Consider the following 16246-nt stretch of genomic DNA (forward strand, 5'->3'; position numbering starts at 1 on the left):
AGATAGATAGATTAATATACAAGTACATATTGAGAAGTTTACTTGAGTCTAGTGAATTATGTCTATTGGGTCTTTACGTCGATCATGATCCGAGAATTGAGTTGTGACATTCACGATCCCTTTTTGACATGCGCCTTGTCCCACGATTGGACTACATTCTCCAGTGCCTTCAGCCATGTCAATTATCACATTTTGTTCTACTGGGTCCCGCATCTGTCTTGCACCTTGCTCAGCTTTTGGGTTATGTTCTCCACTACCTTTTATCATCTCCGTTGACCACTGCAAGCCCTTTGGCCCATTACTAGCTGTCTGTTGTCCCTGCGCCAGCCTTAAGGCTGCTGCCTGCACTAACGGGACGTTAAAGCAGTTTTTTAAATTTTGATTTGCGGCTACATGCACAGCCTCCTGTCGCGACGTGCCATCATCTGCTGGCATTGTTGATTCCTTTTCCCTTGCACCCGTTTCCCCATTCTTCTTCCCAGGCCCACTCTCATCCTGCATTGTCAACTCCTCATTTCTCATACCCTTGACCCTATTTGATGGGCCCCACTGGTCATGGACACTGGCTGAAGGACGTGCAGCAGACCTGTCCACTGCTGCTGTCCTATCGGGAGGCAGCAAAAGGCCTCCTTTATTCTCCTTCCCTTCGCCTGCTTGCTCTGACCTCCCAATTGCTGGGACAGAAGAACTGCTAACCCCTGCTGGTGCGATGACGTCTGCATCCCTTAACCCTACGGACTGGTCTGTCTTGTCCCTCTCGCCATGCGGGCATCTCTTTTTTGATAGTTGTTGACCGTCCCTATGCAGAGCAGGTTTCTCCAGCTGTACGGTCCCTTTTTGTTTTGTTTTTTTCTTTTTCTGTTCACTTGCCTTGCTCCTATTTTCTGCAACTTCAACCGAGTCCTTTCCACTTTCTCTGTCTGCTCCTGCGCCTACCTCCTTAGCCGACCCCTCAACAATAATTCGAGTCTCTTCCCTCACTGCCATTCTCCGATCTTCTCCATGCAGTGCTGCAGCTGCCCGTATTAGTGGCTTGTTTAAGAAATTTTTTGAAATACCACCTGCACTTATTTGTTTGCTTATTGATAACTTACATTTTCTTAATTACTTATTTAAATGAATATGTGAACATACAAATATATAAGTTGCACATATCTTACTCATGCATATCATGTTCACATTATGTGTATACTTATAAATGCTTTATACTTGATTATGCTTGATTTTATATGTATGCATATCCAACTTGCACTTAAAGGATGAAATACCTACACTTTTGCCTATATATATGGCATTCTTTAATTGATTGATGCTATACTCCTTATGACTTACTTGAAAATATATGAAATAGAGATATATCTTGATTTGTTTATGATATATTGATATATTTCATAATGCCTTGGTTGAGTATCTTACATGAAAATATATTTTGATTGAAAATATCTATACGTATTGCTCCTTGAATGCGCTAAATGAATATATTTCTGTATGCTTTGAGTGAATACATATTGATTAGGAATATATCTTGATTTATTGCTTTTCAACTATGATGAATGGATATATTTCTTGATTTCCTGGTTGAATATTCTATATGGAAATATATCTCATTGTTTTGATTTGATGGTTAGAGATTATTATTGAACTTAACGTTTATCGATACTTAATGATCGTCACTAACCACTGTCTCTTGGGTTTAATTGCTTAAAACTCACACTTCTTAACCTTTTTGATATAACAAAAAAGGGGAGAAGGTTTATGAGCACATTGAAATGCTCTTGCATCAGCTAAAATTTTCTTGAAATCATTTTTGAACTTCATGCATAAATCGAGGGGGAGAATTTTCAAAGTTCATATTCATTTCTTATACTATTCTTAATTACATTTAAATGTTTTCAACAAGGATATAGAGACTAATTAAGTTAGAGGAAGGCTTCAAGAAATTTCAAATGCAATATGCTGATATTTTTGTCATATCAAAAAAGGGGAAATCGTTAGCCTTGAGTTCCATCATGTTTTGATTTGACAAAAATTATATGTTATCTTGAACTTAATGTCAAACATTTGAAATTGTCTCAAATATATTTTTAATCCCCTAAGGTCTTACACTTGTTTCAAAAGCCATGCCTCATTAGAAAACATCATAAAAGCTTTCAAACAATGCATATTTAGCTAAGAAAACAAAAAGCAAACATGCCTTAAATTATTATTTGATGGCAGGAACAAGACAAGGAAGAAATAGCTGAAGAGAGGCATCAAAAGCTAAGGAAACCTCAAGAAACAAGTCAAGAGTCAATCCTAGAGAAGTAAGAGTCAACCCTAGAGAAGCTCAAGTTTATCCAAAGGTAGAAAAAGTGCAAAACTTGAATAATGTAAAGCCATAGTCGACCCTGGAGTGCCTGTAATCGACCTTGTTCTAGAAAGCTCAAGAAAATGAAGAATTGAACAAACATAGTTGATCCTAGCTTGAGTATAGTCCACCCTAACAAGTCAAATGTGTGAAAAAGAGGATTTTACACAGCCATAGTCAACCTTAGCAAAGGTGTAGTCGACTAACACAACCAAGACTTGTAGAAATCAAGCTCTCGAGAGTTAGATCGAATAGAGGAAGGTTATCGACAACTATGGAACTCTAATTTGATAAATTTGAAGAACATAGTCGACCCTATGAGCATTGTAGTTGACCTTTAAGCTTTAGCAATAGTCAGATTTGATTTAAACTTGTGTCTAACGACTCCAAACTTCACACTAGCTATAAACCTTTATAAAGGCATTTTCTTGCTAAACGTTGTACTCCATTGTAAAGGTTCTAGCTTAACCTCGAAAAGTTATTTGTGGTTTTGTAGTTGAGCCTGTAAAAACCATTGTTGAAGGGTTTCGCTTGACTAACGAAAATTAGTCAACACACTACAACATTTTTTATTTTTGGTTGCAAAAAGAATTACAGCCGTAGATGAAAAATATGCAACCTTAGGTTAAGGTTGTGCTTAGAAAAAGTGCAACCTTAACCAATGTATGAAAAAGTATGGCTGCACATTTTTATGGGATTCAACAGCAAAATTAATATGCAGCCCTAAACTGTATGATTGTAGTCTTAAATTATATAGTAGCATATAAAATGTGCAACTAAAAGGTATTAGATAGAAACACATAAACCTTCTAATATAAAGGTCACAAATCATAAAATCAAATTGTAACAACTAATGCCTTAAATATAAAGGTCTTTACAATGTATACAATATGGGATTTCATAAAGAATGATCAACTAATTCTAGTCTCCAACATCAACAAGTAGCTTTAGTAATCTCTCTCTCTCTTTCTCTCTCTTCTTTTCTCCAATTCCTCTTTGTAAATATTTGTTTGTCCATTATCCAACCATCTGCCATTGCAGTTCCCAACAAAGATTAATTTGCAGGATAATATTAATTTGCAAGCAGTTCATAATGTAATATGAGACAAAGCATACCAAAATGCAAGCAATCCTCCATACTCATTGACCAACTAACAAAATTTATTTTTCCTTATTTGCAAGAACGCTTACAATATATACCAAAGATTCTCACTCGGAAACAGAAAATATAGATAACCGATAGAACAAAGTTCTAAAAGATAAAAGTATAGTGATGCTATGCTATCCAGTAACTCCAAGTTCTAGTTGTAAGTAGTGCAGTGAAAAACACAACATTGGCTAAAGTAGCAGTAGCATTTCAACATGTGTAGCAAATGTCAAATAAATTTGGATGGAACCATATCATAGTGTATAGCATAGTAGCTAGATAGCCTAAAATTAAAAGGCAATACTATATTTAGGAGCCAAATACCATTAAATGACTTATAAGATTCATCAACAGCAATGTTTGGAATCAATTCTTCCAAGTATCTTGTTAGGCTCATTTGTTCGAAGTTGTGCCTTTATTCTTCAGAGAAAAGTTGAGAAACATTAACTTTCACCATCTAAGAACAATAAAAATGACATCACAAATCATAGATTTTAAATCATATTACAAATTAAAGCCTCAAAATTGTAAAAACTCTTAAAGTGATTGCAAGTTACTAACCTCACATATCTTATTTAGAGATATATTATCAAATATTTAGTGTTTGATTATTTGTTCCATTTCTTGACAACCGATCAACGATGATTCATTAAGATGCAAATTATTATAAGTAAAAAAACTTGGGAATCGAAAGAACATAAAAAAAAAATAGTTGCAATAAAAGATACCATTTGTGAAGTTGATGGCAGGTCATTTATGGTTGAAGTTGCTAGCTTAGGAAACCTCATTTGTAAATGCAAAATCAAGAAATTGCTTAACTCCATCTATGTATCCTTTACTCAATCTAGAGCAACACATCTAACTCTTATCTATCATCTTTATAGGACTATCCAAATTCATTGAAAAAAAAAAAGATTATTGAAAAGTAAGTCTACTTACGATAATTCTATATAACACAAGACAAAAATATATAACAGCACTATAAAAAATAAATAGGATTAAAACAATAGCAAAAAGCACAAGACAAAGTATTCATATTGAAAACTATTCATATTCATCCCCTAAAAATAGTAACTACTAAACATTATAAACTATAAGAGGCAAAAGTTAACATATAGTTCAGCATTGGCTTTTATTGGAACAACAGATTAACTTATATTCACAAAATAACTTACTTTTAGTTTTCACTTATTATACTTATTTTCTGCCTAATTAAAAGAATAGAAGCAAACATAAAACAAAGAACCAAAATAATTATGTGGAAGGAAAAATGATGAGTCTATGTTATGAATCTAAGATTTCAAAAAACTTGAACCCAAATCTATATTAAACAGTTTAATTACCTATTTAAGTGAGGCAGATGTGCTGGTATTTGTATCCTTAAAGGGTCTTAAATTTTTTAAAGCAAGAAATACCACATCATTTGCCTATAAAGTTAAGTTTCAGTGAATTAGAAAAACAGATAAAATCTATATTTAAAAGAATAAACCAAATCAAAAAGAATAAAATCAATATTTAATAGAATAAAATCTATATAGTTCCACATCATTTCTGGACATGCCAAATCAAAAAGCCAACCCTTGCCCCACCTAAGAAAGTCCATAGCATAGTAGGGAACTAGTGAGAAATACTCTGAGGGGAAAAAATTTAAAAGAATAAACCTGGCTTGTAGAAAACAAACAATCCAAAATTAGTGGCCTTGAAGGCAGCATCTTTGTCAACAGTATCAACAAGAAGTTGTCAAGCTTAAGATCATTTTTGAATAATTCTTGTCTTTGTCTTGATCATTTTATATACTAGATTGAATTCAAATTCACCTTTCTAAATTTGTGTTTAGAACATAACATAAATGAAAATTGATATTAACTTAGAACTTTTAATAGAAAACTATATGACTGTGTAATCAATTCATAAGTTAATATTTATAATACCGATCACCTAACAAAATGAACAATAATATTATTCATATACTATGTTGAGCCCAAATAAGGAAACAAAAAATTAGTAAACTGGTTTAAGCATACTCATATAGGGGGACAGGATTTACATAAAACCTATTCAGCAAACTGATACCGAATATTAACAAATTATTAAACATATTCAACAAAACCAAATTAAAACCAAAAAAAGAAAAATAAAACTTCATACTAACAAGATTTATAGCAATTAACCATTCTCCAACAACCTAAATGAAATGGGAGATTTTCACCATGCCGTCCTCCCTCTGCATCTAGTGCCACCTTGCGCTGATTCCATGGAACCTCTATCTTCACATTCAGTCACAATGAAATTTCTCTCAAATTCAAAAACTCTAGAGTAAGAAAGAGAGAAGAGGTTGGGAAAAACCTAGAGGCAAATGAAATTTCTAAAAGGTATTAAGAAATTGTGATTTGAAAGGAGGGAAAGTGAGATGATTTTGTTGCTATGAATAAGAGAAATTAGAAATTCAATTTTTGTTTTTTGGTGACAAAAGAATGAGGATTTAAAATTCGGGGACAGGGAATAAAGAAGTGTTTGGGCAAAACTCAACAAAAATATTTGAATGAATAGAAAATGATTTTTTTTTCAACCCTTTAGCTCCCACCAACAAAATACACTTTATTAGTATAATTAAATGAAAGTATTTAAGTGTTAGTTAAAAATATTTAAATGCATTAATTTAAGTGCAACTAAAGTCTCAAAATGTTGTGGTGACAATTAGTAAGTGAGGATTATTTGACCCAAAATAAAAACTCAAAAGCTTAATTAAATGCAATGAAAGGATAGGGATTAATTGACTTTTTTTATATTGGTTAAGGACTTATTTTCGTATTTAGACAAAAATAATTATGGGATCTTATCGTAAGTATTGGGGCTAATCTCATGAATTGTTTTTTCAGAAAAGGTTTATTTTTAAATAATTATCACAAATATAAAAATAATAAATAATGGAAATAGAATAAGATGAAATAAGTTTTAATTATAAGGAAAATAAATCTTAATCGATAAAAAATTCATAATTCTTTAAACATAAAGTTTTTAAATGGAATTTTTAATAAAGGTTACAAATAATAACTTCTTTAAATTTTTTAGGTGAAACTAATTGTGGGACCTTGCCATAATTGTTGGGGGTAATCTCATAAATTTTTTTTATAAAAAAAATTACTATTTAATAATTATCACAAACATGAAATAATAATAAATAAAAACATAAAGTAAATTAGGAATAGAGCCACAATATTCATGTTTTAGTGTCACAAACATTTAATTTAATTTAAAAGCAAATAAATAAAAATTCTCCAATGATGGAATTTCGAGAAGGTTATAAGTGATAACTTCTTAAAATTTCCAAGTAAGAGATTTTTCTTAAATTCGGCCAAAAGTGATGGAGTCTTCAAGCAATATTTCAATTTCAAAGAGTTTTTCTTTATTAAAAAAAAAGTAAGATGAAGGAAAATAATGAAAAGAATTAAAATAATAAAATAGAAAATAGGTAAAGGAAATAAAATTGAATATTGAACTAAAATTTGTTTAAAAAGGTTAACAGATAATATATGATTAATTATATATCAATTTAATGAGCGTTATGAGGGTATGAATACCTTTCTCACACATAACTGTGCTCTCAAACTTAATCTCTTCCATAGACCGAAACCTATTCTTTTAATAAATCTATTCGAATTTAAGATCTCATTAGAAAAATTAAATTCCCCTTAACTAGTCAATCGCACCTAAATAAAAAAATTTATAATCACTCCTCTTTACATCAAACAGTTGAATTTAAAAACTCACACGTTGCGACAATCAATATTTATAAATGATAGTGACTTTTGGAGACTTTCAGATAATTTCAAATGCAAGGGAGATCAATGAGTTGGATTCAATCTCAAGGCTGTAAAGCAGTGAGAAATTTGGTATAAGCATAAACAAAATAATGGAAGGGTGCTCACATAGAAAGAATGGTTATGAAAATCGTATCATACTAAGTGATTAGGTGATTTTCAAACTCAAAAGTTGAGACCAAGTGGTCGATCCCTAGTGCAAGAACGACTATGAGCTTTGCTTTCATCAACTCTCAGATTATTGATCTTTCATTCTTGTTCTCTTTGTTCTATTTCATTTATGACCTTTTCATTTTGTTTCGTGCCAAGGGATTAGTGCAACAAATACTGCTTCCTGCCATGATACTTGAAAACTTGGATGAAAAAGAAAAAAGAGATAAAATAAACAAAGCGATGACAAGTAAGTTTCGCATGTTCTGTTATTGGTAGTATCAATCGATTCACTTTGCCAACTTGCCAAAAAGGATTTTCATGATGTTGTAATGAATGTAACGTAACTATGTAAGCTTAGTATATCAATTTTTAGTGTAAACATTATTGCAACAGAGAAATTTTATATTTCAAAATTATGTATTGTTAGAGAGGTGACAACTCTAATTATATTCATAATCTAACTCAAACTAATTAATAGTATTGTAATCTAATTAGCTAACTAGCGAACCAACAATACTGTATTCTAACTTTATTATTGAAATATTGAATTTGTACAATTATCTCAAACTTAAGGCGGTATCCTAAATGCCAACTTGAGTTTGAAAACCAAGTCAAATTAAATCTTGAAACCAATTAGTAGCTGCATGATGATCCCAAGTTGCATCCAATCTTAGACCCACATATCGTAGTTCTTTTTCATCAAACAATTGCAATTGACTTAAAAACTTACAGAAGTGTAGATGTGACGAAACACTCGACAAAACATGTGGTAGATTACATGATAGAGCACGTAGCAAATTACAACACATCACAGACAATTGACAACCAAATGATGTGGAAACTAACGTGTCAAACAAGTTGATGGGTCGAAGTCATTAATACATGGGCAACTGGCACATGAAATAGGAGTTGTCAACGTGACACCTAGGGTGGCTCTAATACAATGTTACAAAAAGAGATATTGTATTTCGAAATTATGTATTATTACAAGAGTGAATAAGGTATATATAGGGTTAATCTTATTCATAATTTAACTCTAATTAGCTAACGGTGTAATGGTCTAAGTAGCTAAATAGGGAATCATAGTATAATATTCTAACAGAATTATTGGATTTGTACAATTATATTAACAATTATATCAACTTGAACATCTGAAATGAACAAATTCTAGATTGTGATTAAATTGTTAATGTACCTTTCATCCATATCAATCTGTAAGTGAATGCACTCGTTGTCAAAAAAAATATCAAGAGGAAGAGGACAAAAGAGAGAGAAAAAAATAAGGAAAATACAATTTTTTTGAAGATGCGAAGTTTCATTTAAGAGAGAGAGAGGGAGAATATTCCTCACAGGGTGGAGAAACTCAACTCCAATACGGAGCAGTGTCACTTAAGAGCTACTACTTGTTACATCACAGTTGTAAGAAAATGAGAGCAAAAATAAAGTATGGCGATTGTTAAATATTGTATTGCCTTTGCTTGCATCGAATTAGCAGCCGCCGGTAGAGACTTTCTACCTAAAAAGGCACGTTAAGTGAACCATCATGCTTGTAAGCAAATCTTTTTTTTTTTTTTTTTTTTTGAAGATCTTATGCAGTGCAATCACCATTGTGACTCACAGAATGAAAACAGATTCATTCTACCCTGTAAGTTAATGACCAAACTATAACAACAAACCTTGTCCAAGAACAAGGGCTTCACAGCCTTTGACTACATGAATCCTTTTCCATGGTTTTGATCTCTCGACTGACACATTGTAGCAACCTAACAAGTAACATGATGCTCAAGACCGATAAATTAGAAGATTTTCAAAAATAAAATGGAAATGAATTAGTATAACAGAACATGTCAACAGCTACAATGAAAAGAATTAGTTATAAGGGATAACTTAGGTCCAGCTGTAGCAAGAGTTTCACTAAGCAAACTCCTTGTTATGTATTTCTTGCCAAGACATCCCTAATGAGTTGTTTTGGTGCTGCAATAGATAAATGAAACAAAGATCATGAGATGAAAACAAAGACTATGAATAGATTAGTAGAACAAGAATCTGGGGTAGAGAATTCTTTGAATCCGGTCAATCATTGGCTTCATCTTACCAGGCAAACCAGTGAACATCTCGAACTGTACAAATGCTTGATTGATGAACATCTGCGTTCCATATACAATAGTGGCTCCAGACTCCTGTGCTTCTCTTAGGAGTCTGGTTAACTTTGGAGTGTAAACGGCATCAAAGACCAATGAGTAGTGTTTCAAAGCTTCCTTGGATACGGGTGTCTCATCAATTCTTGGTTTCATTCCAACAGATGTAGTATTAACCAGATCCAGGTGTTGCACCACTGGATGCTCTTAATCCCTCTTCAATAGCTTCAATAGCTCCAAGGTAGTCAATATTGTAACCAATCAATTTGCCATCAGTTCTTCTCTTGATCATGCAACTAATTTGCTCCTATTGACTTGGCAACGGGATCAACCTCATCACAGCATTTAGGTCCACCCTCCTTGTGAGGAATACTATAGCTGTATCCAGCAAAATCAGGAGATGAATAAGTGGTGATGAAGTTTGAGACATTGTCAACCAACAAAGGTAGATATATTCCATTGAAACTGGTGGATCTAAATGCTGCATTGTAGAGGAAAGGACTGTTGCTGTGACCAATAGGATTTCCAATAACACCATGTACTTTGGTATCAGGTCCAATATGCCTCATATTGTATAAATCCAACAATTCCTTCACGGTTGGTTGCCCAGGGGCTGTATTACTCCTGCCTCAAGTGTACTAAAAGTGAGAAACCCCCCAAATTTTGCAGCAAGGATCCTTGACATCAAACCCCTCTCACCCATAACAGGTCCTATCATTGGGACTTGAGACAGGGAAACTAGTAAACAAATCTATAAACTGATATAGATAATATCCCCTCAGTCTTTCATCTTCTGATTGTTATTAAAACCGACTGCAACATATATGGAGACATCTATTTATCAGGAAGCAGCAGCTCCTCTCGTTCCTGGTTCCCAATATCAACGGCAATGAATCAAATTACCTTGAAATTCAAATAGTTAACAAGTCCCTTACCGTTCTTCAAGCATTGGCTTTCGTTTCTTCAGCGTCATTTTCTTTACCTATATATATACTGGATTATTATAGAAAATAAATTTGTAGTCGTCACTAACAACATCATAACCAAACCCAAATCTAAGTTCGCAAGTCCAAAATCATCTGCAAGTTTTGATAATACTCAATGCTTCTTGTTGGATTCCATAAAGCAAATACATCCTAAACTGAAATCATTCAAAGCAAGCAAGCCACGACCTAGATGGCTACTAAAATGGATAATACAGTCGAATCATATTACCTAGTGACACCAGGTTTGTATGAGAATGAGGCTGAGATAGGAGCTTGTCTTGAATGAGTACTGGTTGAGATGGAGCTTGATCAAATAAGGGCTGTCAATTAGAGAGCACCATAACTTGGGAAAGCATCTCAAGGGCAGGAGATTCTTAACAGGCAGACGGCTTAATTCCGCCTTGACAATATCCAATGGTAGCTTCAACATTGATGCTCAAATGAAGTAATCAAGAATGTTATTATTAAAAAGGCTTTAACCAAATGGTTTTTCACCAAAGTAACAAACCGCACTTTTTAAAGAAAGCTCAGGAAATAAACCTCAGAAACCTGTATCCCTTTGAAACCATAAGGCCTTTACTTCTTCAATTAGGGACTCCATTACCCATTTTCTCCCCCATTTCCAAAGCCACATTCCAAATTCCGAACTAAATCGGAGATCTAGTTTCTATTTATACAGCCATCAAATCCCTGAATCAATAGTGGAAATCTGTTAGAAATCTACAGAGATATCGCAACTTCTTAGAGATTTAACAGCATTGACCACATTAAGGGAAACAAGAGGTTCACAGGCTTCTTAAAAATTGAAAACTGAACTAGAAAAAAAGATACAAGGAAATTTGGAAGGAAAGTCATTTTTTTTTCATAGAAAGGACGAGCACAAAAGACACCCACAATTCTACAACCCAACAAGCAAGCTGAAACAAAAACTTGTCGAATGCCTTTGACAAACTAAAGACCATGTCATGCATCTGTAGCCTTATCCCTCTCCCCGGTTTTCCCTTCCCTGCCGATATGAAGGCCGCTCTCAATCTTACAAGTGACCTCATCAGCCACAGCCTTCACTTTCCCACTAGGTCCATTTCGAGGAACTGAATCATTCTCTTCATGATTCACCAAGCCTATCTGCCATATTCTAATGGTACCATCTTCAGATCCTGAAGCATAGGATTCCCCTCCAGGTGAGAAACGTACACAGTGGACAGGACCATGGTGACCCTTGTTGCAACCTACACGCATAAAGCACAACACGATTAGAACTCTTACCACTATGACAAACACCAACAAAGGAAACATCATCTAATCAGTTCTATGCGCTACATAAAAACTATTAAGCACAGGCCACCTGCTATTCTAATGGGATCTATCCTTTATATTTCTCAGATTTTTTTTATTTTTTTGACTTGCAGCAAAGCTATCATTTGAGTTTTTGTTACATGGAGTATTAAAGAACACATTATGATGCACTTTCATAGGGCACCCAAACACCATCTGAACATGAGATCTAAATATTTAAAATAAACAGCATTCAGCAGTAACTAAACATTGCCAAGTATCAAAAAGCTAGACAGCCATTCAAAGACAATGATAAAATGATCGCATTAGCTATTATTGAAGCCTTCATCAATATTGTTGCTCATCTCACAATATCAAGGGGCACCTACCAATCTCTTCTCCAGTATGGAAATCAAACACATGGACCCACATGTCTTCTCCTCCAGCAATGAACTTATTGCCATGCTTTGGTTCCAATGAAGCTGATTCTACATTGCATGGCATGTAGTAGCTTTTAACCAATCCAAAACTAATAAGAGCAAATACACGTCAGCAGCCATGGTGTCAAAAGAACAGAGTCTGCAAAAGTAGTCCAGCTCAAAACTTACTGATTTGCATCCCAAAACTTAACAGTAGATCCATCAGCAGTGGTTATATAGCGACCATCCTGACTCACTTCAGCACTGGTGACAGGTGATTTGGTCTCAAGTGTTTGAACAATTTTGCCACTTCTTAAATCCCACAACCTATACAGTTAAGTTTACAGGTAACAAGGTTTAGGAAGTCAAGTAGACAAACATATCACTGCTATAGTAAAGATAAAGACAGTATAAATGGATGTCTTACCACAAATTTCTTTTATTAAATTTTTAATAAACTAATGCATCAAAGGTTCATAAAACCTCCAAAACCATCCAATATGGTAGACATGTGTGTGTCTATATATATTTATATATATATATATAGAATACGTGATCAATAAGTCAATAAACTAAACTGAGATCTCTCATTTGTTCTTTTTCTTAACTTTCCTAAATTCCATCAAGTATCTAGGAAAAATTACAGCTGACTAAAAAACAATTTATGAAGTCAATCACCGAATGGTGGGACCAGCATTTTCTTCAGCTAAGTAAACTCAACCCAAGGAATGTTCTGTAATAAGGATGCATAAATGCAAAGTGCCCAAAAATTTCCATGCTTGACTTTTAAACTTAAGAAACAATGTGCATCCATTAAACTAATGACAACACATGCAGATAATAGTCCACCTATAAGACACCTTATCTCAAAGTCCTCAAGTGACACAATACTATTTCAAGACATATATGATACCTGTGACAAATCAAATATCTTGTCTAAAACAAACTCCTAACTTGAAAAAGAAATCATATCAGTTGAACAAAATCATACCTAACACCACTAGTATCAGTACAAGAACTTAAGATGGTCTGGTCACTGTGGAGCCATGCAACAGTTCGAATTGAACCAGGAGAATTACCCACTTCTCTTGGCAGTGCATCTGGACGATTCAAATCAAATATTCGAAGAATTTTCTCAAGTCCGCCCGTAGCTAGAAGGTGTGTATCCTGTACAAATAATAATTTACTCAGATGTAAATTAATTGCAATCTAAACTCATTGAAGAGTTTATTAATGAACCAGGAATGTAAGTGCAAGAGGCAAGAAGTTAATTGCAATCTAAATTCACTATTATATATTAAATAAAACCTACATTTAAAAATATGTGAAGGTCCCATGAAAAAAAAAAAACCATTAAAAGACTCTGCAACTTTAGTCCAACAACAAGAAGAAATACAACCTTCTTGCAATAATGTCTAAAGCAAAGAAAAAAGTAGTGCTTATATATTATCACAAAATTAAGTTGGTCATGGGAAATAAATCTGATATACTTGTTAGCCCACAATGGGCACTACATAAGCATTAAATGCAGATCTATAGTTATAATAAAAGGAAAAAAAAAAAAAGAAATATTCCAATGGAAAAATAATTAAGTACTACCTCTGAAAAGGAACATGCTCGAACAATATGCTTGTGTTCAAAAGAGTGCAATTCATCTCCGGTCAATGCATCCCATAATTTCCTGGAAATATTGGAGGAAAATAATAAATCCCACATCTCAATTACCATCATTACTGACAATTATACTACAAGGGAGAGAAAGAGAGAATAAGAAGAAAAGCTTCATACATATATAATTCCTTATTTTCTATACTTAGAATGGTAATTGCACTTTGGTAATAATGCCATTTTAGAAGAGATCTCCAGAAAAGGTTATAGTAGATATCTTTTAATCATTAATACAATTAGCATAAGTGAATCAACTGAACTTACCAAATACAAAAATTTCTAACACACCTGACATAACCAATCACATAGAGCATAGATTTTTCATGCTGCATGTGTGTGTGTGTGTGTGTGTGTTTTCATCTCAGAAAACATCAATGTTACTACATAAAGAAAAAGAGAGCAATTCTTCCAATGGCAATCATGCTCTTCTTTTTACTTAATCAACATAGTGAAGAAAAAAAAACAATTTGCAAAGCCAACACTCAAGCTCACTAACATACTTCCCCTCACAACTAGTTAATGAGGGATAAAGGGCCCCGATAGCCCACAAGGATGAGGTCCCTTTTTCTTGATATAAATGCAAACGGAGAAGGAAAATTCCGCAGCCCCCCCCCCACCCCAAAAAAAAAAAAAAAAAAAAATTGGTGATTTTTTTCTGAATAAAATTACATACGCAGAAAAATCAGCCGAAGCAGATGCAGCACGTAACGCATTGGTATCCAGGCAGGAGCTCCATACTGCACCCTTGTGTCCTTCAAATGTGCCAATCCAATCTCCAGTCTCCCCATTTCTTAACATTGGACTGGAATCTGCATTTACAATGCATCATCAGAAATAGGTTTATAAACAGAACAGTTGAACAGAGTAAATCCACATCACAACATGCAAACACACTCATTGTCATCTACTTCTAAGAAAATAGTAATTAGAAAATGTTATCATAGCAATATTACCGAATTGATCTACCTAGAAAACCTATAAAAATGGATTACAGCAGAACAAATGATCAACAAAAAAATGAAAGCAAGCCCCATAAAAACCTGATTGCAAAATGATCATTCCATTTCAAGTGATAGAACAAAGAAAACTTACAGTTCCTTACAACAAAACAATAGCTAAACGCTAACTCAACATAATCCTACTTCAAGACTGTACCACCGTTTAGTATTCACATAACTACAGGACTACTTAAGAATTTGCAGTTCAATCTAATAAGAGTAAAATGATCACAGCATAACTAATCAAAGAAAACCCAGTTCAAAACGTTAAATAATAAATTCAAAACTAAAAAACATATGATCCACAACAGAGTAATTCAAAAAAAAAAAAAAATCCAAACCCAATCCAACATTCATGTCACTGGATTCAAATACAAAGATGATTATACCAAAATGATCACTAAAACAACATTCTAAAGAAAACCCAAATTTAAAATTGGTAGGAATCAATCAAAATTTAAAAGCCATACCTTTACTGGCACTGATAAGAAAGAAGCCATCAGGGGTGATGGGGCTGTAGAACAAATCAACCACCGGTCTTGAATGCCCGTGGCACACTAATGGTACGGCCGCCTTTCTCTTCTCCATTTCTCCAAATTAACAACAACGACGATGACGGCGAAAACAACAACAGTGAAATCAAAAACTCAACAAAAAAATTATTAAATTAATCCTTTTAGATCAAATTTTGCAAAATGAAGGGAACAAAAGGAAAAAGGACCAGACTTTTTTTTCTTACTGTTAACAAAAATGCGTCAATATTGCAAAACTGGACTAAAACACAATTGTTCTTGTCAGAATTTATGATACTTAAGACAATAAAAATCTTTTTTTATTTGTTAATTAATTATAAGAAGGGGATAGAGAGGAAACCCTAATTGTAGGGTTCCATTTTTCCTTTTCTTCAATGATGTTGGAAATGTTTTAAAATGCTAGAATAATGTACATGTTTGTCTATGGAAAATCAAAATTATTTTTTATTTATTGCAAAATACAGAAAATAGAAAAAAAAAATATCGAAAGGATATCTATAAATACATATAAGGGCTTTCAGGGCAGGGAAGGACGGGGAGAGGAGACCGTTTTATAGTAGCTTTAGATTTTGGCATTTTGTTGGTTTTGCAAATAAAGGTTTCTATTTTGGGTAATGTAAATTTTAGCACTTCTTTTCAATTTTTAACCCATCTCACCAGCAAAAATATAATATCATGTGCAATTGAGTAACTCAACTCTAATTTGGCCCAATTTAAGAATTAAGGAATGCAAACAAGTTGTTGTTATATGGGTATCCGTA

At 33.5% G+C, this 16246-nt stretch overlaps 1 protein-coding gene and 1 pseudogene across 1 annotated transcript; both read right to left on the reverse strand.

The window, feature by feature from the left end:
* LOC18595793 lies at positions 9029 to 11193 on the reverse strand (annotated as a pseudogene).
* LOC18595794 (serine-threonine kinase receptor-associated protein) lies at positions 11022 to 16004 on the reverse strand. Its single transcript, XM_018123766.1, has 7 exons — positions 15423 to 16004; positions 14628 to 14763; positions 13886 to 13967; positions 13278 to 13453; positions 12476 to 12613; positions 12257 to 12396; positions 11022 to 11821 (listed from the first exon to the last, which is right to left on the reverse strand). The coding sequence occupies exons 1-7, from the start codon at positions 15538 to 15540 to the stop codon at positions 11556 to 11558; spliced, it is 1056 nt and encodes a 351-aa protein (XP_017979255.1). The 5' UTR covers positions 15541 to 16004; the 3' UTR covers positions 11022 to 11555.

The sequence above is a fragment of the Theobroma cacao genome, chromosome 6 (genome assembly GCF_000208745.1).
Source record: "Theobroma cacao cultivar B97-61/B2 chromosome 6, Criollo_cocoa_genome_V2, whole genome shotgun sequence".
In the NCBI taxonomy this organism is placed as follows: Eukaryota; Viridiplantae; Streptophyta; class Magnoliopsida; order Malvales; family Malvaceae; genus Theobroma; species Theobroma cacao.